Here is a 27,652-nt window from a genome sequence, read left to right as displayed (position 1 = left end):
AAGCAGTGTGCGACCAATTGGACTTTCTTATATATTCACCCCCCCCTTGAGCCGGGGGGGGGTGACGAGCCCAGGTTACGCACCTGCGTGCCACGAGTGGTACCGGACCTGAGGATATTTGTTGGCAGCCTACGCAGCACCCTTACATATATGCCTATTCCCTGCTGACGAGAGGTAACAACCTCGAAACACGTGTCCAGGGATGGCCAACGAGACAGTGATTTTTTGCGCAAGACCCTGGCAGAGGCGCACCCGCTGATGCTTACTTCATGGACCACAATGCTTTGGGGCAACACGCTGATAGGACAAGCAGTGTGCGACCAATTGGACTTTCTTTTATATTCAAGCTCCCTTGAGCTGGTGGGGCTGACGAGCCCGGGTTACGCACCTGCGTGCCACGAGTATTACCGGACCTGAGGATATTTTTTGGCAGCCTACGCAGCACCCCTACATATATGCCTATTCCCTGCTGACGAGAGGTAACAACCTCGAAACACGTGTCCAGGGATGGCCAACGCGACAGTGATTTTTTGCTCAAGACCCTGGCAGAGGCGCACCCGCTGATGCTTACTTCATGGACCACAATGCTTTGGGGCAACACGCTGATAGGACAAGCAGTGTGCGACCAATTGGACTTTCTTTTATATTCAAGCTCCCTTGAGCTGGTGGTGCGGACGAGCCCGGGTTACGCACCTGCGTGCCACGAGTGGTACCGGACCTGAAGATATTTTTTGGCAGCCTACGCAGCACCCCTACATATATGCCTATTTCCTGCTGACGAGAGGTAACAACCTCGAAACACGTGTCCAGGGATGGCCAACGCGATAGTGATTTTTAAAAAGGTGAACACAGGGTCATGAATTATTAAGAAACCTTGGAAGTTTTCACCTGATACACGCACAGCTCGGGGATAATGTGGAGACTAGATTATGATTAATGTTGAAACCGAGGGTGCAGCAGCATTGAAATGTGAAGACAACTTGAACTGTTTAAGCAATTTTATTTCAAAAGGAGTGGCTTTTAGTTTATGCATCATATAACGTGTGAATATGACTGATGTTGTTTTAAATGATCTTTTTCTAGATACCCCTGACGAAGAGTTGTCCCGAAATGCATTGGGTTTTTTAAATAAAGCGTGGCATGTGGAACACTCGACTCTACTGCGTATTTTGTGAAAGACTGCAAATGGTCAAGAAAATGAGTAAAATGGATTGAATAAATCAAGGACGAAAAGATGAAAAAAGAAGTAAAAAGTGGAGTAACTAAGGAGTTAAATATGAATTTGATTAATTGGATTCGTTTGGCAGTGCATCTTGGAAGGGAGCCAAGGGGTTCCTTCGTGTTCGGCTTTATAATTGCAGCGCGATTGGGCGGAGCGCTAACAAGTATGCACGCCTGTACATGGCGAAATGAAGAAACAGAAATGTAAAAAAGTAAAATTAAATGGTTAACACGGGAGTGCATCTCACCACCTTTGTCTTGCATTATGAATGCTTCTTCTAGGTGTCATCTTTTCACCCCTTAAGTATACAAATTTACTGTATCGGCTCCCTAATTTTCTTTTACTCTGGGTCCTGAGCATCCAGATTGTCACTCTACCACATCAGAACTTTACATTCTCCCATGTTATTCAACTTCTTTGGACCTATGAAGCCAGAAGAGTTGCCTTCAAGACTAAGTACATCTCTCAAGCTATCAGAGCCATGGTTGCGGAATTGTTTATGTCCTTATCGCACTGATTAGACACTATAATTTGCTCTTTCTGAAGAGTGCTTCTGGAGTACCCAATCATGAATATACTTGCATTCGTGGCATGTCATTTTTAGTGGCCACCATTAAGCTCGAACCACTATATCAATTTCTCTATGACGCAAAAAATAATGCCTTCACATGGAGGAAATGTAAAACATGGTGCTTTACAAACTGTATTGAATGTCTTTGCCAGTCAGTGCTCCTGCTTCTCTCAAGCATAGGGACACTTGTGGTGGGCTGGAGCGTTGCAAATTGTTCATTCATTGTTATTTAAGCCGTAGTTTCTTTCTACTGTCTAATTTTTGAATTAAGGGTTATTTTTATTTGTATACAGGAAAAGCTGGAAGCAGCAACATAGACTGACAGTCTCACCAGCTCCCAATGAAAGCTAGAATCCAATGTAAAACGCACACCCAGGCACACAAATGTCTCAAAATCTCAAATGCAATCTCACAAGCCCCTTTGTGCAAATAACATTCTAAAAACTTCCAATCTGAAATCCGGAATGTGGGATGAGAGGATATATGCTGCTCAGACCATTTCTGAAATATTTGGGCAACTCTCAATCACCAAGAGTGATCACACCCCATCCTCACTCCCCATCCTCACTCATTTCCGGAAGGCAGTCATCTACATTACGAACCTCCTTTCATAGTGCACTCTGATCTTTCACTTACCGAGGCTAGGTCAACATGGAAGATGTTTTCAGACTAATCCCTGATCACTGGAAGAATTACAGCCTGCCCCAAAAATGAGCTTGTCTCATCCGCGTCACCTCTTCCAGGAGGAGACGTATATATATACTTCTGAATTCTAACCAGTCAGTCTCTTCAGTATAGAACAACTTCTAGTTTAGTTCAGACCACAAGCTGCACATTGTGGTTGTTGAACAAAAGCACACAGATGAAGTTGCATTGCTATCATTCAATCTATATGCCCACACATTCATAATCACAAGCAGAAGAAAAACATTATTCAACCCAATCTTTGCAACATTAATGATTCCTGAGTGCCCACCACAGACATAGTACTTAGAGTCGGTCACAGCAGCTGGAGAGAAAATGCAAACGCATATTCTAGTCGTCTGTGTTTTTATGAGATCAACATAAAATGTGAGAAAAAAAATGTACACTCAGCTTGGCTACTTTTAACTTATTTAAGAGGCTAAAACAGAAACACTATTTCATAATTTTGTTTGTAATATAGTGGTTGTAAACATTACCAGACTACGGACAGCCCTCATATGAACAAAGTTGTGCTGCACTGGTAGTTGAGCCATCATGGTTACAGCACTCAAGGGATCTTAATGACCCACTTCATGATATAGTTTATGTCTGTATTAATTAAACAAATCCAGTACAATTGAACACAGGAATGAAGAATTGAATGTCTTGTCGCTTTCAGTGATACTCAATATTTCTCCAAAAGTCTCATAAGCAAGGCAAAAACGTTAAGTACTTTTTGAGAATGGGTATCCGGTAGCATCCATATTTTGCCTGGAAAGTTGTGTAGTAACACAGAAATGTCACTTTGCGAAAACATCCTAGAGAAGGGCCATGAACATTGGCCAACTTGGTAATATTAAGGGTCATGACACAAAGGTTTGATGTATGTGTTCTGAAGGATGCAAGTTATGTGAATCACACATCATTAAATCATGCCAGTGAGACATTATCTGGGCAAGTGCTAAAAATAATGGTTTTACAAATGCAATTTTTATTTTCTACTAGGTATTTTTAAGTTGTATTTTAAGTTAAAAAAAACAAATGCCTGAAGCGTTGCAGTGCAGAAGAGAATCAACACTTAATATTCTTTGGGGGCGTGTTGAGGTGAAGTCCACAGAAATGCTGACATTCACAAACTTTTATTGTACTGTAGAACTGTTCAAACCAGGTGAAGAATCGCAATATCAAACCAGACATAATGAAGTTTAGCAAGATGGTAAAATGAGATGCATAATGCCACATGCCCAGTGGCAATAAAACAGGACTTTAAAAAAAGTCCTATTAAATGTTGGCAGTGCTTTTCCTAGGCACAGAAGCAAAAGGACTGGAAAAGAAGCAAGCCAGTTCCACAACGCCAAAGCTGGAGTCATCTTACAACATCCTCTCAACTTGCTCACAAAGGGACAAACCCGCACCCAATAAATTAACAACTGAACTTCCACCTGGGTGTCCTCCCTTTTCTTTTTGAAATGCCCTTCAATGTTCATCCAGCTGGATAGTCATCAAGCAATTTTCACAAGCCACTTTTCCAGACTGCCAAGGTTGGCGCCCCCCTCGACCTCTTTACCGTCCCTACAGCTGCACTCCAAGAATTCAACCTTTATGGGCAACTGTGAAAAATCGAACTCTTTGCCCTTCTTTCCAAGTTGAGGAACTCCATCTGTGGTTGAGCTGTCCATGCTGCTAAGGGCAGCACTACGAGTAACCCGCAATGTGTTGCTGTTAGAGAAAAGAATAAAAACATTAATATGCAGGAATGTGTATCCCACTGCTAGAATATATTCCATCTTGTAGTGGTGTGGCTAGTTGTAGCTGTGTGATGCTTGTGTGTTGTGCTGAGAAGGGAGGGAAGGAGAAGCTGAAGGTGAAGGCAAAACTGAATTCTGTAGAAGACAAGGAATGCGAGTAGGAGCTAGGACTGGGCTCAGTTCCACACAAGAGAACCCCCCGGGCACGGTAGAACTAGACCCACCGGTTATGTCGCCATAACATTGCCTCACGATAAAGAAAACTACAGTAGAGAAGCAACATGGAACATATGGAGAAGTGTGAAAGGTGAGGAGGAAAAGGTGGAGCACAGGACAAAGATTAGTAAAAGCATGGAGAGAGAGCTAAAGAGAAAGAGAATTTTCTGAGGAGGAAAGAAAGCAATGACAAGTATGGAAATCTAAGAGGAATACATTATCCCACCAAGTGGTTGTTTGATCAGATTCCGGAGTTGATTCAATGTGTACTCTGACACAAACTCTGCCTTGTAATATTTGGAGTACTCAAGTCCTTCAACACCAGCCTGAATGCAAGTTACTTATGAGATGACAATCAAACACATGAATCATTGGCCAAGAAAAAAAACCATCCAGTTCAAATCAAAATATAATTGTATACAAGACCCTAGAACCATCATTCCCTTGGGTCTGGGAACCAACACAAACAGCAAATAAGGGAAGTTTGACCTGCAGACATGCCATGCAAAACTAGAGAAGAAGGCGGTATTTAGGTCATTAGAAGATAGAGTAACGGGTCATAAAACTATTCAATTTCAAAGTTTCTCAAAAACTTTAATATAAAGGGCATCATTGGCATTCAAGTGCTCACAGTGCATCAGTAAACAGAGTGTTAGACAGACTTATGATTAGGCAGTGAACTAGGTATTAGTTCAAGACATCTTCTATACCAATATTGCACAATCTACATTATCTGCTCAATTACACTTGAAAGTACTTCGCAAGAATTACATTAAGAAGCAGTAAAATTAACTATTCTCCATCGTAAGAAAATCTCCGATAGTCAAACAAAGCTGCCCATCCGTGGAATGCGGGAACACATCACATATCTTTTTTCCAAAAGAGGGGGGGGGGGGGGGTTGATAGTTAGATTGAGATAATCGTTATGAATAAACCTAAATCAAATCTTTTGAAACTGGTAAGTTCTAGTTGGCTGAGCAAACCCTACCTCGAGATGCAATGTAAAACTAAAGGCTTCAAGTATAATGCCAGAGATGGCATCACAAACGTCATCATCAATGACCACACTGGTGAAATTGCATCACTTCACCATTGACATAATCAATTTATTTACTATGGAAATGCAATTTTTTGTTTGAGTGCATTATTTACTGATGGAGTGTTGTATACTGTTATTTATAGATCTAACTTATCTCACCTACAGCTAAATTCTGTACCCACTCCAAATGTGAACATATTGCACCATGCAGGACCTTCGCTTTGTGTTACAGGGTTGGGTGCAAGGTATGTCCACTGGCCTGGTCCTTTGTCCAGCCTGTGTTTTATTTGTAATTAACCCATTGCACATTACATTAAGCTATGCTTTATGGGGATTGACTTGACCGCGTAGTTTTGCTGAAGTCTAGGATAAATTACTGTATGGACAAAATCTTCAAATTTGCATAGAGGGGATTAAGGGCAAGGGTTGGAATTTTGCGAGGTCCTGAAATGAGCAACCATATGCAAATAACCAAGAGTAGGCTTCCCACAGCCTGGCATAGGGTGTGGTCTTTGGCCAGGTCTTACACCCAACAGGTTACGGAGATACTTATTGTACATAACCTTCAACGAAGCACAGCGTGGGTTGAGTTAAAGGTCTTGTCTTCATCCAGGCTTTGCACCCAGTCACAATTCGGTCCCAGGACCAATTCCACTGACCAAAATGAGGTAAAACGTCTCTATCACTTTCCCCCAAGACAAGAAGAGAATGCAGATAGTGATGCGTTCCATAATATTAAAGGTCAGATGATATATGAGGTTATCTATAATGCAATTTGCGAAACCACCTGTGACGTCTTATTTGAGGGTAGGAGAGGAGTATTAATGGTGCCATATGGTTTTCTCAGCTAACCAAAACTGTCCAATTTCAGTTATCATCCAAAACGTCTCCTCCAACTTTGTGGTTGTAGATTTATTGATCATTTCAACCTCATCGTGAGACGCGGCAAGGTCTCCAAACTTCACAATCTCTGATAGGGCCTCAATATTGGGAATGATGGTGTCGAATAAGAGAGCCAATTGTTCCTGTGATTTTTGCACCCAGTAAGTAGTAACACGTTGGGTGAGGGTTTCTTTTTCCCCACCATTTGAAATCCTTTTACCACATATGGTTTAAGACTATTTCCTTTAACGCCCTGTTTGATGGCTGTACACATGGATTCATGTAAAAGATTTCATTGTTTCTTGCCCCCAGGTATCTCTGCTCATAGGTGCTAAACATAAGTGAGAGAAATGTTCGCTTTGGAGGATGTGCGTCATGATTGTAGTCAGAAATGAGGAAGAAGGATTGTGGAACTCAATTTTTTGATTGGTCAATCTGAGAATGTTGATGATGGCTTTCCTGGGAAATTTAGTTTTCTTTTTTCACCGATTACATGTTTTACTGTCCTTTTTTGGAATGCTGGAATATGAATTATTAAAACTGAGACTTTGTCACAAAAGCAAATACATTTTACACTATAGCTTATTCTTCTTCGACTGTTCACACGGTGTACCCTATGGGTCCACCAACACCAGTACGTTTCATGCTGATGTGAATATAATGGTTTCTTCCCTTTCACATATGTCAAGTGCAGTAGCTCTCTGCTTCAATTTTGGGATTAAATGTTTTACAGCTGAAGTTAACATTTTACATCAAACATTACAATGTCAAGTTAGAGCACTTTCTGACCCGATTGTACCAAAAACACTGCATTCACTGTGAGCACTTAAATGTGATGCGTTCTTTGAATGAACCGGCAAACAAGGTGTCTCGAAGGATCAGAAAGATTAGGAGTTTACTCAAAGTATTCTCCTTTAATCTGTTGGTCAAAAGCATAAAAATTACAGTAGCGCAATAGGAGCCAAGATAACAACAATGAAAATAGCCACACACACACAAACTTACAGCTCTTTCTCTAGTTGCTGCTGAATCAGCTTAGCCGACTTTGCCATTGTGATATCTGTGGGAAAGAAGCAAAATACAATGCTGACACAAATAGGCAATATTCCTGTAAAGCAACCAATCCTGAATCAGAATTTAAATTGCATAGTGAAATAAAGCTTTACCCTCTATAAGAGACGAAGAAAACATAACTTTTCCTCCAGAGTTCCCTTTTTTCCAAACAATTCCCTCCAAGCCCACTATTTAACGAGCCTTAGTTTTTCCCTACCTCAAAACAAACCTACAACCTATCACATTTATGGATACACTGATATGCCTGACTATTTACCGCTTTTGCTGACTGCCAGATCTCATGCAGTAGAACGGAAAACATAGTACAAAGCAGTTTAGGGACCGTCCCCTTTAGCTATTGATTAAATTGGGGAGCTCTGCCTCAGGATTATGCTTGAAAGATTGTTGTTACTATTTTGTTATCATCAAAACGAATTTTATGGATGCTTATAGTACATTTTGCCTTAGTAACTGAACATAAAGAAGTATCAGCCTGATTCATCATTCTCCCGTTTTGCGAGCCCCTAATAGCGATTCATAACGAATCGCTATTAAGGACTTGCAAAACGGGATTCATGTAGGAATTGCAATAAATATTGCGATTCCTACATGTTCCTTATTTGCGAGTAGCAAATTGCTAATCGCAAATAAGGAATACTCCCCATTCATTCCTATGGGCCAAAAGGCCCATAGGAATGAATGGGGAGTATTCCTTATTTGCGATTAGCAATTAGCTAATCGCAAATAAGATAGCGATTTAAAGGGTGCCAGGGGTGTCCAAAGGACACCCTGTAGCACCCCTTAAATGCAAATTGAAACAGGTGTTGCGCACACACATGTCCAAAGGACATGTGTGTGTGCAACATGCAACTTAGAAAAATGCTTTTAAAAGCATTTTTCTAAGTTTTCGCTATTTACCACGAGGTTTGACCTCGCGGTAAATAGCGGGCCGAAATTGCGAATTCGCAATTTTTAAATGGATGATGAATTGCATTTAAGGAATCTCAAATAGAGATTCCTTAAATGTAACTCCTCGCAAAATAGCGAAATCACTATTACCGATTTTTGCATTTGGGATGATGAAACCCAAATGCAAAAATAGCGCTCGCAAAGGGCCAGATTCTCAGAATCTGGCCCTTTGCGAGCCGATTTCGGCTTGATGAATCAGGCTGTAATTCTCCAGCATCTTAGTGGTATTGCTGCAAGTCTCCCCTCCATTTTCAGTCTGGCCAGTGACTTCCCTGTTTAGCTACCATTTTAGATCTGGCCTCGACAAATCTCGCTATGGCGAGTCAGATTTTATCAAGGAGAAATATATTTCGAGCCTACTCGCCCCCTCTGGCGAGCGGATAAACAACAGGTGTTCTGTTCAATCACAAGGAGAAGCAGCATTAAAAATGGCTTTAAATCTTGTTTTTATCTTGTCACATTTATTTAGTGTTGGGAGACAGAGGTCGAAAGTCAGTTTACAACTACAGTTTCTTTTCTTTCTCTGACTGCAAAGTTCCAGAATGTTTTAAAGCGAACTGTCTGACAAACGTGCTGTACAAAAAGAGTGAAATTAAAGGCCTTGGATATCATGGTTTATTCTAACACACATTTTAATAGCTAAAAAGTGAACTGTACACACATTTCAAAATACATGTTTTCATAGGATTAAAACATATCAGAACACTTTACTTGGTGATGTACAATTATAAATAGGTTTGCTGAAACTCAATTTCCACAGATTGTTTATACACTTTATAGTTTTATAAGTAAAAAGTTATTGGGAACTTTTTTTCCCTTTTCAATGGAAAATGTGCAGTCTGTAAATGACGTGCATTACCATCTCATGCTTTAGAAATATATCATAAAAGTGAGTTTTTAAAGATGAACTAAGAAACATGTCTGGCCCTGACCTGATGGCAATGCTATTTGTGAACTAAGAGGCAAGTCGTCATGTGTACCCTATATATGGGTTAGATTCTAATTATGTATAGAGATAACATTTAGCCTATAGAAAAAAATTAAATATATATGTTTTGTACAGAAGGAATGTTGCACTCACATATTAGAAGGTGCTCTTATAGGGGATAATGAAGAAAAAGGTGGCTCTACAAAATAAAATATTTACCTAGGATCACTAGACTAGTTTTTGGGCCAAGTACATTACAGTTAGGTCAAGTAGATTTTTCAAGTAATATTTTTCGAAGCCTGCATATGCAGTGCACCCGGTGAGTTGCATACTGTGTTACCAAGCACTCCGTTTTCATCATCATGAAAATACCACTCTCCTCTCCGAGGACATGTCAGATGAGATCACTGCCCGCCTACTGTCTGAGTGCAGTGAAAGCCGTACCCACCATTCGACAATTTGACATTGGTGGTTGCACAGATGACAGTACCGCCTACTCTTCATATTTCAGAAGTGTCAAATTGCATCAACTCCCAGGTTATGGATTCTGAATGAATAAGCTTTGCATTCCTAGACACTGCATGCCTCTTTACCCTGATGCACATTGCACCAGCTCAGCTAAAGAGATTAGTTTGGGAAAGCAGTCTACTCCGCGGGCTGCCACCTCCCTCTCGTTGCCCTACGCTAAGGAGCTACAGCCACAAGTGTCCATTATAGTCTAGGGTTATATGATTTGCTGCACATAATACTTGAGCTGAGAGGACTTGAAACAGGAATGTAATCGATTGCCAAATTCAATCTCATGTGTGAAAAAGACCTAGTTAAGTGAAATGGAGACTACATTTGTATTGCATATGTTCCAATCTGGGTCCCCAAGTAATTAAAAGGGAGAAAACTAAAGATAACTTTATTTTAATATTCAGTACTGCAATTTTCACGATATTTTAATCAAACCTGATTTCATATTGTAAGCCTCTTTAACTGAGATATCAATAATGGGTGTCTCAGAAATAAAGAAGTGCTCATAAATTACGTGCAACTTGTATATTGTAAAAAAAATAAAATGAAAGCGGAGCACTGAATAGGTTTTCAGCTTGATTATAGTCTGGTGTGAATATTTGAACTGGTCGGTTACATGGCTGTTTTTTTAAGGTTATGCTAATAGTTAAACATGTAAAGTGCATCATAGATGAAAGTTGTACATGTGATGTCACATATACAAATCTCTGCTGAAGATAATGTAAACCTTTCCCTGGTTGTGTGCAATTGCAGAGAGGACACGGGCAGGTGGAAGGGGCTCCCTCTTACATTACTGGGGAGAGCCGCAATGGTCAAGATGATAGTGCTACCCTAGCTACTCTATGTCCTTCATCATACGTATTATCAGATTCCCTGGGATATCGCGGGGATAGAGGGTGGACTTCCGTACACTTTGTGTGGGATGGTAAAAACCCCAGGAATGCCCTGACCACATTCCAGCGTGATCTATACATTGGAGGCATCTACCCTACCTGATATTCAAGGATATTCCTGAGCCTCCCATCTCATTAACGTCAATGACGGTCCTTCAACTTTTAGCCTGGAACACTCCAAGTGAACTCAACAATCATGTCGCAATGTTGATTTACACAGGATTCTGCGATATTAATTCTCCTACAACATGACTGCAATAGTTCTTAATTTTGCTGCGTGCTGTACTGTAGTTTGAGCATCATGCCAGTCAAAGCTGCAACAATCTGTAGGCTAAAACTGGTAACAGAAACTGAGAAACGAGTATTCATCTGCTATATGTGGTTCACTCTCTAATACCCCCCGGATAAACTGGCAGGGCAGCCCAAATCACTCTGCAGGAAGTTGTGCTGCACAGCATGAAATGAATGTTTTATGCTCACAATCTAGTAGATAACAAACTTATATTATAACAAAGGTATTTTTTTTAGTAAAGATAAAAAATTACATCCAGATTTCCAACAGAAAGTGACACATCTGCTTCATGACAGCATGAAAATGCCCTACCATGTGAAAGGAACCAACATTTCGTATAGGTTGTGCACTGCATGTTTTTCTCCATATCGATCCACAAGCTTTTCCAACTATTTCATTTAATTTAAAGTACATAAAAAGGACAAGATCCCTAACTGGCGACAAGTGTACCTAATACAGCCAATTGCCTAGTACTATGTTGTTTTTTTGTCTGCTCACAACAAGGGTTATTCAGTATGTGGTAAAATAGTGGTAATTCATTTGTTTTAGCTCTGTCAATCAACAACATTATCAGTAGGCATTTCTCTTATCGATTGTCACACAATGCAGAGGCAAAAAGAGCATTTCATGTTCTGCCACTTCATAGCCAAAGTTTGGCATCCAAAAAGCATACAACATGCACATGTGGAAGAAAACTAAACACTATCAGCCTGATTCATCAAGCTAAATTGCGCTTGCAAAGGGCCAGATTCTGAGAATCTGGCCCTTTGCGAGCGCAATTTTTGCATTTGGGATTCATCATCCCAAATGCAAAAATCGGTAATTGCGAATTCGCTAAATTGCGAGGAATTCTATTTAAGGAATCTCTATCTCTATTTGAGATTCCTTAAATGCAATTCATCAACCATTTTTAAATTGCGAAATCGCAATTTCGGGCCGCTATTTACCGCGAGGTCAAACCTCGTGGTAAATAGCGAAAACTTAGAAAAATGCATTTAAAAGCATTTTTCTAAGTTGCATGTTGCACACACACATGTCCTTCGGACATGTGTGTGCGCAACACCAATGTAAATTATATTTCAGGGGTGCTACAGGGTGTCCTTTGGACACCCCTGGCACCCTTGAATTCGCATTCCTATTTGCGATTAGCAAATTCCTAATCGCAAATAAGGAATAACTCCCCATTCATTCCTATGGGCCTAGGAATGAATGGGGAGTTATTCCTTATTTGCGATTAGCAATTTGCTAAATCGCAAATAAAGAACATGTAGGAATCGCAATATTTTTTGCAATTCCTACATGAATACCGTTTTGCAAGTCCTTAATAGCGATTCCTTATGAATCGCTATTAAAGACTCGCAAAACGGGTCTTTGATGAATCAGGCTGTATGTATAGTACAAAACAGGGGCGTATAGGACATGTGCAAATGTGCAAAGTTTAAGGTTCAAGTTCAACTACCCTTTTGTGAATGATGGATTCATCTGTAATGTTTAACAGAGAGTTTCCCGAGTTCTAGAATGTTTTATTGTGAATGGCAATTTCATTTTAAATATGCATAGCTAAACTGACGGCCTTTGTCGAGCATAAGCTTCCTCAATTTGTGAAACATGTGATCCATGCCTTCAGCTCTTGGCACAGATCTTCCGGGAGCGGACATGTGCTGCGTATCTGTGAAAACTATGCCTCACCGAGGAGAAGCCCAGCCAGACTTGATTGTACCCCTGTTGTCGTCCTCAGTTTAGACTGGGTATGGAGATAACAGTTCTTGCTAGCATCTTACCTCCTTTCTGGTTGCTCACCCCCTTCCCTCTTTCAATGGCTCCAGACAACATTGATACCAACCCCCACCTCTACCTCTCCTCCCCCACTTTCCCTTCCCAGTTGTTAATCTTTTTGGTTCTTTTTTCTCGCCTGCCGGTGGATATAGGAGAGACCAAATGTTGCTTTGATTATATTCCACTAAAACTAAAACCAATAAAATCAAGTTAATCCTACATGCACATAGCTGAAACATTGTTTTTTTTTTAAGTTAACACTTTACTGCTTTCCAACACAATAGTACTAATTTTATCAACTCAAATAATTCTGGTTTACACGTGACGAGGATTTGAACCTACAAATGGTAGGTTCAGAGAGATCTGTGCAATTGGCACACGAAACCAATGAGTTACCTTATAAGCCGTCTACATGCCTGGTTGCTGAGTGACACACCAAGAATGACGATTAAAAATAAAATATATCAGACATGTTTCTAGACTCTGTTCGACATGCCATTAGTGCAACATAAACAAGCACAAGTACAGTATTGAAATTCAGAGTATGATTTAACATATCCTTGCATTAAAGTTATATGACTAAAAATGAGTAAATCCAAGAAAGACATGTATAGAATAAATAAAACATCATACTAAACTAGGAGGCTTCCTAATGTACGGACGATCCATCATGTAACAGGAGGTCTCACACGTGCCTGTAGTGTTGATTGTTCTATGCTCTATATATGTAGGTCATGTGGCGTGCCTGCACTATAATAAAGTCTAACCTATTGACTTTGCCAGTGTCTGTCAATTGTGCTCCTATCAACAAGCTCCTCACCCAGACATCCTGATCACATGCCCAATCTGCCTACAAAATAGTTAAAGCCACTTTAAAGACGTCAAGCAATATTCCTTCGCTTTTAATGAAATGTTACCTCTGGCCCCTCCCCATCATCTTGTGTTTGTCATTATACCCAGAAAAGGTCCGTTTCTCACCTTGTTTATTACAGGCTACCAGCAGTGAAGGACAATTCTTTAGCACCTCATGGTCAGTAAGCACCTGGTACAAAAGTTCTGCCACATCCTTCACTTCCCGTTGGAAGGCTGAGCTATCAACCACGAACACAATTGCCCTGTGGGTAAAAGAAATATGAAAGTTAATCTAACGTTTTCTAGATACGCTCAGAGAAAGATAAAGGGTCCTCTTCAAACATGTACTCTTTATTTATTAGCAATAGTTTCAAGCACATTCACAATACATCTATCAATTATTCCACCCTTTTTGCTATCACCGGGGGATCCACATATATTGTACAACATACTCTCATAAAGAGGTGCAGTTCTGCTGAATCCCGATGGGTACGATTACTGCAAAAACAAAACTAAAGCACCCCCCCTAATAAGAAAAAGAAACACCGCTAGCTGCCATCCAAAGTTCTAGCCTTATGAATCAATGTTGCACTCAAACTCCCATCATTCAGAAGGATCCAACAAATACTTCAACACATAACAGAAAAAAAATTCCAGTGTTTTAATGCGTGCTTATACAGAATGCATTCTTCTTAACCCCTTCGGCGCTGATGACAAAGCCAGCTCGTCATCAGCGTTACCTGCGCTGCGACGATGACGAGCTGGCTTTGTCACAATCAAGCCATTTTTGAAATTCCAGCGCACAGCGGGAAAACGCGGTAGGGGTTAATAAGCACTGTTCAGGCAGGTAGAGCAGAACAGTTTTGTAAAGAAGAGCTTTTCTATTACGGTTTGCCAACTGCGCCTTGACGTCTTCGGGCAAAGTTGCGCACTACAAATCCCCATTCAAATCAAATCAAATCACCTGGGAAGTGGAGCTGGGATGAGGAAACAGCAGGCACCAGCGGTTAGGGCTTGGGGGAATGTGTGCTAGTAGAGGCGACAGTGTATGTTGGGAAAAAAGTCAATTTTCTCTATAGATGGGTGTGAGAAAGTGCCACTTTTTACATTGTTAGCCCCCACTTTTTGCTCGGTTTCGATGTTGTCTCAATTGTAGTGCACAGGGTCCCTGCCCTCCAGGTCCTCTGTACCAGCCCTTCTTCCCTAAAAACACATCCACAACTGGTACTTCTGCCCCCTTTAAGTCCCTAGTAAGTGGTACTCTGGGTACCTAGGGCCTGGGAGATGTACAGGGTCCCCTGGGAGCCACCTCACTGGGACCATGTCACTGCCCTTGCGGCTTGCATGCCCCTCGGAGGTGGAAAACGACAATCAACATGGCACCCTGGGTGCCATGCAGCCAGCACTGCCTGGAGATATAGGTAAGTCACCCCCCTAGAAGGACTTAAGGCATGGTGCACTATACCACAGGTAATGGCATATCACCCCTACAAAATTAGGGTCCATTCCTTAATGTTGTAAGTGCAAGTGAAGCCATAGAAAGTACATGGGCTGGGAACTGGCCAACTCGAGCTCCACAGCACCAGGATGGCTTCATTGAACATAGGAGTATTTGGTACCAAACTACTCCTCTCAATTAATCCACTTAAATTTATTGTATCATGTATTGAGAGGGCATCTCAGAGGTGTCCCCTGAAAACCTATCAACCATGGTGTGGGCTCTGACTAGCTGTAGGCAGCCAGCCACCACCAGACATGTTTCTGGATCCCTAGGTGGAGGGCCCCTGCTGTCTGGGACCAGAAACAATTCACGTCCTGGGCAGAGGTGTCATACCTCCTCCACCAGGATGGGCCAGTGCTGTTTATGTAATGCGACCCCCAGCCTCTGCTGCCAGCAGCAGATGGCAGCCTCCGTTTACAACCATACTTTGAGCAAAAAACGTAGAATAGGAGGTGTAACAACCATTGTCAACTCCACCCCTAAGGTGAGGCCCATCTTTCAGTCCCTGCCATCTTGAAGATGGGGAGACCCCTCCAATTAGGGCTAGGCCTGTGCCCCCTCCCACAGGAGGGTGGCATAATGGAGGGTGCATTCACTCCAGGTAAGGTGCCCAATGACCCTACCAGCTACTCCCCTAAAATGCCCCTAAATTCAGTATTTAGGTGGCTCCCTCAGACCTGAAAACTAGATCTGTGACAACCTAAGAAGTAAGCAAACATCCATGCAGATAAGTCTGAAGAGGACGGCTGCCTTAGCCGCAGCCCTAACAGCCTGTCTCCAGCTTCTACAAACCTGCGACTTGTCTTGCAGCCAGCCACCTTTGAAAACTCCAGGACTGCTGCCTTAGAAAAAGACTCCAATCTCTTGTGCACAGCCGACCTGTTCAGAAGAAATGTACACCATGTACCCCGGATCCAAGCAGGTCCATGTCTCTTACCCACTCTGCACCAGATGTCCACGGACCGAGTCGGAGTAGCTCACCTGTGCAGTCAAGTCTCCCCAGCGATCCTGACTTTGAGTTCAGTGTTGGCTGACCTCTCCTGATCTCCACGGTGGCATCTGCTGTGCGATTCCAGAGGCTCCCCCAGACCATGACCGGCTCTGGTAAGAGGACTCAGACGCTGAAAGGCACCCCAACACCCGACGCCCTTAGGCCTTGTTGAGCTGGACCGATGGTGCCCCTACATCTCTACTTACCTCTGCTGCCATTAGACAGCCTCCTGCAATCTCGGGTGTAATGCCTGCAGCCTGATTGCCAAAAGAAGAATCTCCATTGAAAAGCATTGGGCGTCCGATGCTGAAATTGTACCCTGCACCCAGTCGCCGCTGGGTGGGGATGTATGTTTGGGCTGCTTTATGGCCACCCCAGTGCTTGTCCTAACCCCCAAAGGTTGGCACCTCCATCAGATGTAGCCACCTGCAAGCAGTGTGGCTTCAGGCACCCCCCCCCCCCCACCGCCACCGAAAAGCATTGGGCCAAACTCAGACGTTTGACCTCTGCACCAGGACGTCCCTATGCAACTAGTGATACTGATGCTGTTTTGGTACTCCCCTGACCCTTGCCCACTGCTGACCTTTGATCCCGAAGACTGGAATTGTAAGTGTGTTACGTACTTGTATAACTGATATTGCTTTCCCCATGGGGTAACATTTAACTGTTCTGAAAATATTCTGTAGATTCTTAAAAGTGAAAAAGACTGGGAACGGGATAGATGGAAAACCCTCAAACTTGCACTAGCCAATAAAGATCTGAAGACTTTTTGGGTAATAGTTGCCTCAGGCGATAAGGAAGGGAAGCCAGCCACGGAGGAAAATATAGCATTCGAAGTCTGGGAGAATCACTTCCAGTCTTTACACTCAAACAAGGAAGTTTCAACTGCAAATGTCGAACTCTTAACAGCATCCATTGAGTTTGCCCAGGAATTGGTCACAGCGATCACCTTGTCCGAGGTGTTAAATGCTATTAGCAAGCTCCCCTGTAATAAAGCACCGGGCCTAGATAAACTACCAGGGGACCTTTTTTGGGAGGAGCCGAAAATCTGGGGACCATTTTGGTCGCCCTATTCAATGCCATTTTGAGTGTCATGGACCCGCCTGATGCTTGGCTTGGGGCAGAAATGGTCCCAGTCTTTAAAAATAGGTTGTACCCTTCTGCCTACCAACTACAGGCCAATTGGTTTAATTGATGTCAGCCAGAAACTTTTTGCTCTTGTATTTCTTGATCGCCTCCAAGGATGGATGGATGGATGAAGAGATCCTGAGTCCCTATCAAGCCGCGTTCAGAAAAAACACTGCTACCGTCAACCAGATATTTAGACTCCAACTTCTTTACTGGAAAACGGTGACAATAGAGGTTGGCAGTCTCTATTTAATATTTGCAGATCTGAAGTCGGCTTTTGATCTTGTACCGAGGGAAAAACTCTGGGAGGTACTTAGAGAGCTGGGAATCCCATCTTATCTCCTTAGTATCCTAGAGAAGCTCCATGTAAACAATTTCGCCCAAGTGAGGTATGGTAAATATGGTGAATAAACTTCCTGCTTCCCTGTCAATAAAGGGGTACGACATGGTTGCGTTCTCGCATCCACTTTATTTTGTCTATTCAGAAATGGACTCATTAACAAAGTGAAGGACAGCGATGCCCTGTGCTTGGCTCTGGTAAGGTTCCTGCGATGATGTTCGCTGATGATACCCTTCTAATTTCAAAGACGCCAATGGGAATCCAACGTATCCTTGATAGCTTTGAAGCCTTCTGCAAGAATAGGGGGTTGGAGATCACACATTGAAGACCAAATATATGGTCTATAATCCTGCTAACAAGTCTCGTCCCAACCTATCTCTGAATGGCATCCTGCCTGAAAGAGTGACGATCTTTGATTATTTGGGCGTCACTTAGTCAGAGCACCTTGAATGGGGCCCACAGATTACCAAGGCAAGCCTTAAATTATCACAGACAGTGGGAGGACTTACGAAATTATACAGAATGTCTACATTCAAACCAGTGGGCCAATAGCTGAAATTTAAATCCAAGCAAGGGGTGCTACATTCTATGGGACAGAATTGTGGGTGCACTGCTCGACCACTAGCCTGAGCAAGGTAGAGAACAGTTTTAGGAGGCAGCTGTTAGGCCTCCCTCCCAGCACCTCTTTATTCCATTAAGGTTGGATTTGGGCATGAGGCCAATTAGCGAAGAGATCGCCCTCAGACCCGTAACTTTTTGGCAGCAGTTGTGGGCAACCCCGGAACTGGCAACTTATCGATCGGAACTCAGAGAGCTTTTGAGCCTACCAGGCACTACAAAAATACCCTGGCTCGAGCACATAAGGGACCTTTGCTTCAAACTGGATAAAAAAGATGTATGGAGCACACCTGAGAAATCATGCCCCCTGATTTCACTGGTAGAATTGGTAAGATCTTACAGAACATACAAACTTTGTCACCAAGGAATGCTCGTCTTGCGGTCGTTTGACAGCTGACTTTATGCAGATCAAAGACGAGTATAGCCTGGAACCTTTCCTAGATGACTTCCAACAAAATTTGGCCAGGAAACTGTATGTGCAGTTTAGACTAGGTACTTTACCCTTCGTCCCTAAGCGTGGAAGGGTATACTCAGACATGAGTCCCTTGCTCATTGCACCATCAGGATTCAAGCAAGCCGGGCCGAAGACGGCTGTAATGCCAGAAACTGGTCCCCGGAAGCTTGTTTCCTTCCCAGTGTAAGAATTGGCTTTTGTAGTTTGGTTTGCCCTGTTCCCATCATGCACTGGGACAGGAACAGACTAATTTGCATACAGCCAGGTTCTGAAACTGGGATGGTGCAATGAGCTAAAAAACGGTGTTGGATCTAGCCCTGATCTCTTGACTGGGTGAGAGTATTCTGCTTAATTCAGAGACTCTGTCCCTCACCACACCTTGTTGTAAATAATCACTTTCATTTTAGGCATGGGGAGATTAAGTGATTTGCCCAGAATCACAGGAGGTTTTGGCGTCGTTACCGAGACTCGAACCCAGATCCCCAGGTTCGAGGTCGAGCGCCCTAGCCGTTAGGCCAAATCCTCTCCTGAATTAATTGCAATGCTACCTAACAAGACATATTTTTGGTGTTTTTATGACAGTGCACTTTTATGGTCCGTGAGACCGAAATAAAGTTATTGAATGGAATGGAAAAGTATTTTTATTTAAAGACTTACTTACCTTACTGTGAAGATCTTGGTATTAAAATAAAATACAAAGTATATTTTTCTAAAAGTGGTGTGGGTCTCTTTCTCAAGTCATGCGCCCTTGTTTGGCCTATGTTGTGCAATAAAAGTCTTACACTACTGTGTTAGGCCTAAGGCTGCTCGTCCACACTACCACTAACAGAGCACCTTAGATTTTACATTGAACCTGTACACTTTAGGGGAACTCCTGGACCCTGTGTACAGTATAACCACCTAGTTGGAATACCATATATAGAGTCAGCTTCTTACAATGGTGAAAGCGAAATGATGGGTTGTTGTGGATGAACATGTGTTAATGCAGTAAGGAAGGAATCAATATGTACTCTAATGTTTCGACCTCACGTAGGCCCATCAATCAGCTCATTTCTATTCTACAGCCCCAGCAGCCCTGCATGCCCCTACAGGTGCAGTTCATGGGAAAGTTGGGTGCACAGTGTGGATATATAGAGGAATGATTGCTCCTACTGCAAGAGCAGTTCCAAGTCTCTTTCATTCCTTTCTGGTTAGACAGGGATTTATAAGCATGAAGGGTTATTGACAAACATTCAAAATAATGTGAATTTGCTGCAGGCTATTTCCAATTCAGAGTATACTTATCAGAGCCAGTTTACAGCCTGCCAAGTAGAACCTCTGGCTTAATTTTCATCCTTGTCAATATGAACACAGTGTGTGCTCATTATGCAGTGTTAGCACATCTAGGAATTTGTGGCAAGTTACCATATAATTGTAGTTTCTTTTATGGACCAAAAGAAGATCTTAGCTACTTTTGGTGGTACTCAGTAGCTCCTTTTTGCTAGATTCCAGAACGATTAGCTAAAAGATCATGGTTATTTTTCATCAGACCCAGTGAGCACAACATGGGCAGTCCCAGTGTGCCATGTTTCCCGTTATGGTCTATTAACAAATCATGCCCAGTTTTTCACTATTGGTGCGAATACATCAACGTCTTTAATAATTCCCACCATTGAAATCACTAATTTTCTGTTTCAATGAAACTGGGGAGACAAATTATCAATCCAGTGTATTACTAAAAAAAGAGGAGCTGCTATGTCTTCCATCCAAGGACATGCCTGCAGCCCAAGACCAGAAACGGTCTAGTAACAGCCATGTGCTCCCACTGGGAGGGCCTCTTTCTGAAAGAGGTGCAATGGAAGGGGGTGGAATGTGTTAAGCAATTGCTGAAACACCCACAACTAGCAAGCGGAAGGGTATGTAGTGTGCAGTTGAGCACACTGGTTTTCCCTGGTATGATGGTGAGATAGGAATGAGTAGTGGTAAGGGGATTAGACGTCTAGTCCTTTCTCTATGCAATCTTCTATAAAAAAAACACTTCCACTGACAGAACATGGTGAGCCAACAAAGGGTTTTGGTGGAATGAGCCTCAGCTCCTCTCAGAGGAAGAAAAAGGGCATATGTCATAAGGCCATCATACAGAATTCTCGGTTTCAGTACCTGCTCATCTGTGTAAAGTGGTCAGATAATAGCCATCTGAGAACTGGCGGGGCAGAAGTTAAAAACAGATCTCAGGGATGGAGTCACTCGCAACCCCAGCAAAGTAAATAACATTACTCCTGGCAAGAAAGAACACTAAGGGCTTTAAACCCTTCCTTCCAACCATGCCAAGACACTAGGGGCCCTACATCCAACCCTCCAAACATTAGGAAAGGAGAAGAACCCCAACACATTTGATAATGCAGCCACAAAAGAGGATATTCTTCCACTTTCCTCAGCCTGCGCCTACTCAAGTTTCATTACAATGGCAACAGAATAGCATCCATGAGAGGAGGCTAAGAAAGAGGACTAATGGTTAGCATTTGTTGAATACGGCCCTGTCATTTAATAAACTCCAATTACAAATGGCTAAACAGCATAAGAACTTTAATGCATGCATTCAGCCGCATCAAGTGTTATTATATTACAATGCTACTAATTTAAACATTTAGAAACTGTATTTTACAAAAAATGAAAGGGTGCAACGCACCAAACAAAAATAATTCAGAACTTCTTATACCCTGCATTACTTTCACAGGGTAGATTAGTTTATAATGTTCATTAAAATATGCTCTTTTTTCAGCAAACCCTATCCATGATAACTACCACCACTACATACACAGATTTGTCACAATTTACACTTACTAGATCAGTGTAGTACCATGCACCAAAGCTTATATTCACACAAAATCCTGCAAAAATATTTAGCATTCCCAAGAAGTGGGAACGGATATGGGGTGGGTGGAACAAATTCCAGGTAAACATGTGCGCACTGTCGACGGGGAGCTCCGGATTGGGAGACAGCTGAATGATGTACTATATGCAGCAGGAGAGGGTGGTTGTGGGCGACGTGAATTTCCAAACAAACAACCAAGTTGGAAGCGGGAATGTAATGTTGAAAGTCAATAAGAGATAGCATAATTTGACATACATTTGTACATGCAATCAAGTCGTATATCCAATAAACAGAAATTAAAAATATATATATTTATATATTTAGCATTCCATTAAGGGCGTGCCCCAGCCACAATGCAGAACCAATGAAATCCTGTACCACTTATTGCGCTAAAATCAGTCTATGGCAAAACTTTAAAAAAAAAAAAAAAAAAAATTCAAACATAGGAAAATCAACACAGATCTTTTCGAACGAACACAAATTCAGCATCTATTGCTTAAGAAGGGTGAGTAAGTATAGCATGCAAACATGCTACATAGATTAACAGAAACAAAAGAACAAACACCACATTCTAAAAGCCATTCCATACCGAGCTGCGGCTTTGAACCGATCCAAAAACTGTATTCGCAAGCTCTCATGACCTGGGAGGTCAATAAGGGTTAGGCTGGTCCCCTGGAAAAGGGCAAAAAAACAAATGTTATTCAATCTGAAGATTCAGACACACAGAAAACGAATCTCTATCTTCCAACTTCCCCACCCAACAGTATAAATGCTGCATTTTTAGGACTAACAAATTATTTGAAAGCACAGAACAGATTTGGATACTTTCCTGCTTTACCCAAACACTGCTTCCTCGTTGAAATTAAATGAAGAATGTTCCAACGCAGCTAACTTCCCCAGTATGGACCATCCATGTGATGAGTGGGGTAAATTCATGTTTCTCTTCCTTGCTCATGTATTCAATCTGATTTATTACAGTGGACTGGTGTGCCCTGAGCAGCGACAATGAACCCAGCACTTGTAGATGGCTGAACACATTTGGAGGCAGAAGAGCCATTGGTAAGTACTGTTCAAGTAACTTAATTTAGTGTTCTGTCACAACTCGCTCCCTGCATTCTTGTGTCCACCAACAGGGGGCTGACTTGTGGGGCTCTCCAGTGTTCTAATAAGCTTCCAGACCTTCCCCTTCATGCATATACTGACTTCTAGTCATTTGGATGCTACTTGCAAATTGCCATCCATTCCCAATCCATGCCAGGTTTTGTGGAAGCCAGCCTGCTCATGCTGGAAACTCCATTATCTAGAATTCTCTGATTATTGCTTCGTCTCCACTCCTGCAGGCCAAGGATGGGTGGAGGAATTTAGCTCACCTGTGGCTGGCTGCTGCTAGCCTGCTCACAACTGATGCTTGTGATTACTGCTCAGACGTGAGTCCCAGGCTCTCCACACCACTGGAGTCAAGCTATCCAGGCTGATGAAGGCTGATAGCCAGAAACCGGTCCTTGGATGCTTGATTCCGGTCTGGGAAAGACATGGCTTGGTAGTTCGGACTGGACTGTTCCCATGAGGCACAGGGTCAGAGCTGATTTGCATATAGCCAGTGTCTAACCCAGGGTGGTGTGGAGTGCAAAAAAACGATGGATTTAGGCCCAGATCCTTGTACTGGGGTGAATGTATGACATTGTTCTACATTCTGTCCATCAACTGTGTTTTTTGCAATTTTCACCCCGAGTGTGCTGGGTATGCTCAGACGTGACTCCCAGGCTCTCCGCACCACTGGAGTCAAGCTATCCAGGCTGATGAAGGCTGATAGCCAGAAACCGGTCCTTGGATGCTTGATTCCGGTCTGGGAAAGACATGGCTTGGTAGTTCGGACTGGACTGTTCCCATGAGGCACAGGGTCAGAGCTGATTTGCATATAGCCAGTGTCTAACCCAGGGTGGTGTGGAGTGCAAAAAAACAATGGATTTAGGCCTAGATCCTTGTACTGGGGTGAATGTATGACATTGTTCTACATTCTGTCCATCAACTGTGTTTTTTGCAATTTTCACACCGAGTGTGCTGGGTTTGCTCAGACGTGAGTCCCAGGCTCTCCACACCACTGGAGTCAAGCTATCCAGGCTGATGAAGGCTGATAGCCAGAAACCGGTCCTTGGATGCTTGATTCCGGTCTGGGAAAGACATGGCTTGGTAGTTCGGACTGGACTGTTCCCATGAGGCACAGGGTCAGAGCTGATTTGCATATAGCCAGTGTCTAACCCAGGGTGGTGTGGAGTGCAAAAAAACGATGGATTTAGGCCCAGATCCTTGTACTGGGGTGAATGTATGACATTGTTCTACATTCTGTCCATCAACTGTGTTTTTTGCAATTTTCACCCCGAGTGTGCTGGGTATGCTCAGACGTGAGTCCCAGGCTCTCCACACCACTGGAGTCAAGCTATCCAGGCTGATGAAGGCTGATAGCCAGAAACCGGTCCTTGGATGCTTGATTCCGGTCTGGGAAAGACATGGCTTGGTAGTTCGGACTGGACTGTTCCCATGAGGCACAGGGTCAGAGCTGATTTGCATATAGCCAGTGTCTAACCAAGGGTGGTGTGGAGTGCAAAAAAACAATGGATTTAGGCCTAGATCCTTGTACTGGGGTGAATGTATGACATTGTTCTACATTCTGTCCATCAACTGTGTTTTTTGCAATTTTCACACCGAGTGTGCTGGGTTTGCTCAGACGTGAGTCCCAGGCTCTCCACACCACTGGAGTCAAGCTATCCAGGCTGATGAAGGCTGATAGCCAGAAACCGGTCCTTGGATGCTTGATTCCGGTCTGGGAAAGACATGGCTTGGTAGTTCGGACTGGACTGTTCCCATGAGGCACAGGGTCAGAGCTGATTTGCATATAGCCAGTGTCTAACCCAGGGTGGTGTGGAGTGCAAAAAAACGATGGATTTAGGCCCAGATCCTTGTACTGGGGTGAATGTATGACATTGTTCTACATTCTGTCCATCAACTGTGTTTTTTGCAATTTTCACCCCGAGTGTGCTGGGTATGCTCAGACGTGAGTCCCAGGCTCTCCACACCACTGGAGTCAAGCTATCCAGGCTGATGAAGGCTGATAGCCAGAAACCGGTCCTTGGATGCTTGATTCCGGTCTGGGAAAGACATGGCTTGGTAGTTCGGACTGGACTGTTCCCATGAGGCACAGGGTCAGAGCTGATTTGCATATAGCCAGTGTCTAACCAAGGGTGGTGTGGAGTGCAAAAAAACGATGGATTTAGGCCCAGATCCTTGTACTGGGGTGAATGTATGACATTGTTCTACATTCTGTCCATCAACTGTGTTTTTTGTGATTATTGTGACCTCTCTTAAGCCCCAGCTTCCTTCAGGCCAAGGTTGGTCATTGTAGCTGTGTACTGGTGAAAGCAACCCTTGTTTCCAGTGTTTTCTGACCTTTTGATAGCCTTGTTTCCAGAGTTTCCTGAGCTTTAGTTATTTCTTTATTCCTGATCTGTAACTATATCTTTGTTCCTGAATCAGCACTGTTTGCAGGGATACCTTGACTCCTGAGCTTTAGTAATTTCCCTGTTCCTGAACTAGCACTGCTTGCAGTGCTACCTTGACTCCTGAAGCTTTAGTAATTCCCTTTATTGCTAATGTTTTATATATATGGCTTGCATATCCGTCCTGTGTGTAGTTTTTCTGAATGCTAAAACACCTCTGACGGCCTGTCCTTTCTGAGCTTTAACTCTCTTATTCTCTTGTACAGAGCTTCCTCCTAGGATTCCTTTTCTCCTTTGACTCACTGTGTGATCTTGGGCAGCTCTGTACCCCGTATTCTGCCTACTTTATCTTCCCTGGCACCAATCGTTGCCAGAGTCCCTGACACATGCTAGTGTCCCGGACTGAGTCCTGACATGTTGTGGGGGATATTTTGGGCTTCCACTATCTCATAGCTCCTTGCTCTCTATGTGCATGCTCGTCTTAAACACAGAATGCTAGATTTTCTCTGTGAAAAGGTGAAAAAAACATATTCTAGACTGAGCAGACATCTCATCAGTCCTGAAGGGGTGACTCAAGCAGCTTGATCCTGAAGCCACTGGCTGCTAAGAGGGCTAGAACAGTGAGCCACGGCGGGCGCCTGCAACTGGGCATGTACAGTCACAGATAAATTCAATTCATCTCAGTGTCCACTATGCAGAAAGTTTATGTCTCTGCTATGTAACCTCCCAGGCTATAGCTTGTTGTGAGCAATGGTTGAGCAGGGCATTTCCTAAAAGTGAAAGAGAAGTAACATAGGACCTGCAATTCGATCAACACATCTAGAGCAGATTCTGTGGTAAATGAATTCGCTGGAGCGTTGTTGTTTTTTTGCAATGAAGTGGAAAAGAGTTGTGGAAAACAGTGGTGTGCACAAGCACGTGCCTCCTTCCAAAGCAGAAGTTTAGGCATGAGAGGGGTTAAGCTTCTATGCTACACTCTGCAGAGCTATTACAGCTCTGTTTTGAGAAACAGTCTGCAGTTGTGTGCAGTATGGTTTGAAGGCATGCTGTGTAATCTACACAGATTTCTTTTGTGGAACACAAGAGTAGTATTCTACATACACCAAGGTTTTGGGAAATGTGATTTATAATGCTCCATTTTGGCACCTTTTGTTTGGTAATTTGCCAAGCGAGGTTCCCCTCGCAAACCTCCCTTGGAAGAGATGAGTTTGTTCACTCATGGAAACTTGAGCCATTTATTTGGCTCTTACCAGGTCACATTTCACCAGCCACCAATGGTTGGATTATCATTAAACCTTCCAGTAATACTTTAAATGTGGAGTTACTCTCAGGTACCGAGTTACTGCACGTATTTATTTTGAAAGGGTAAGTACCAGTACTTCTCAGGAGGTATTCATAACAATTAACCAGAAATTACGATCACAGCTCATTAGCAAAGTAGTACTCTGGGATATTGAGTACCAGGACTTCTATATTGTAAGTTCAAAGAATTGCTTGCTGGTTTAATAGAAGTACTGAAAAATTGGGTAATAGGAAGGGTTGCTTGCAATGCTGTGCTATCTTGCAGCATTAGCAACAAAAACTAGTTCTTATTCAGCATACATGCTAAGCGTCATTTCCAGTTGCAGTGTTGCACCCCACATTCATAGCTATTGCAGTCAGGGAGAGTTAGGATATTGGGGAGGGTGGATGTTCTGGAAAATTCATACATGAACATCTGCATGCAGCGTTCATAAGATGGACAAATTCATGCATATGATTTGCTAGTGTCGTCCGTCTTTTCCACAAAACCAGTGCTGATATAGTGTTAAAATCATCGTACACGCGAGGTTTCATCTTTAAACGTCAGCACATATGTAGTTTGGAAACATCTAATGAGGGAAACCTGTATTAGTAGGTAAAGTAGTGAAGGTCTAAGAGCATTACCAAAAAGCTTTGCTAGAATATCTATTCCATAACTGAATGTTGTGATTTAATAGACTGGTCATTTGTGGGTATCTTAAAAAACATAAGGACGATGGATAGTTAGATTACACTCAAACCTAAAGCCACTGAAGACATCAATGATGGCTAAGTATGCTAAAAAAAGCGTTTTAAGTAAAAAGAAAACGAAGTGTCGCAAATAGGATGGTGAATATTTATTAATGTGTTTCAAATGTTCAGGTTTAGAACACGAACAGCAAACACAATGCGGGTTATGTTATGAAATTTTGTCAAAGGAGGCCATGAAACCTTCTAAATTGCAAAGACACATGGAAACTAAGCAATAAGAACATGGTACCAAATCCAGAGAATGCTTCAAAAATAATGAGCAAAACTTCTGAGAAAGCAGAACAACAATTAAGAAAACTGCAACAGGTCTATTAATGTAAATGCTTCATATGAAGTGTACATGCCCATTGCAAAAACTGGAAAACCTCATACAACTGCCGAAGAACTAATAGTACCTGCCACTAAGGCCATGGTGAATGCAATAATTGGAGAAACAAGAGGAAATAATATTTCAATATCGTGGCATTATCTAAAAACTGTGTAAAAAGCGAATTTACAAAATATCAGACAACATAAAAGAACAGTTGATTGAAAGAATGTGAAAAGGTAAGCATTATAGCCTACAAGAAGATGAAA

General features: G+C 42.6%; 1 protein-coding gene across 1 annotated transcript in view; it reads right to left on the bottom strand.

Annotated features, from left to right (window-relative positions):
• Window positions 1-3,448: 3,448 nt before the first annotated feature.
• Window positions 3,449-27,652, bottom strand: part of SRPRB (SRP receptor subunit beta) — a 90,699-nt gene continuing 66,495 nt past the window's right edge. Inside the window, exons 4-7 of the mRNA XM_078665790.1 lie at window positions 22,120-22,202; window positions 13,771-13,907; window positions 7,368-7,422; window positions 3,449-4,196 (exon numbers count right to left, since the gene is read on the bottom strand). Coding sequence (XP_078521916.1) covers window positions 3,980-4,196; window positions 7,368-7,422; window positions 13,771-13,907; window positions 22,120-22,202 — 492 coding nt within the window. The 3' untranslated portion in view covers window positions 3,449-3,979. The remainder of the gene's footprint in view (window positions 4,197-7,367; window positions 7,423-13,770; window positions 13,908-22,119; window positions 22,203-27,652) is intronic.

The sequence above is a fragment of the Lissotriton helveticus genome, chromosome 11 (assembly GCF_964261635.1).
Source record: "Lissotriton helveticus chromosome 11, aLisHel1.1, whole genome shotgun sequence".
In the NCBI taxonomy this organism is placed as follows: Eukaryota; Metazoa; Chordata; class Amphibia; order Caudata; family Salamandridae; genus Lissotriton; species Lissotriton helveticus.
The sequence above is the reverse complement of the archived record's forward strand: the minus strand, read 5'-3'. Positions and strand labels throughout refer to the sequence as shown.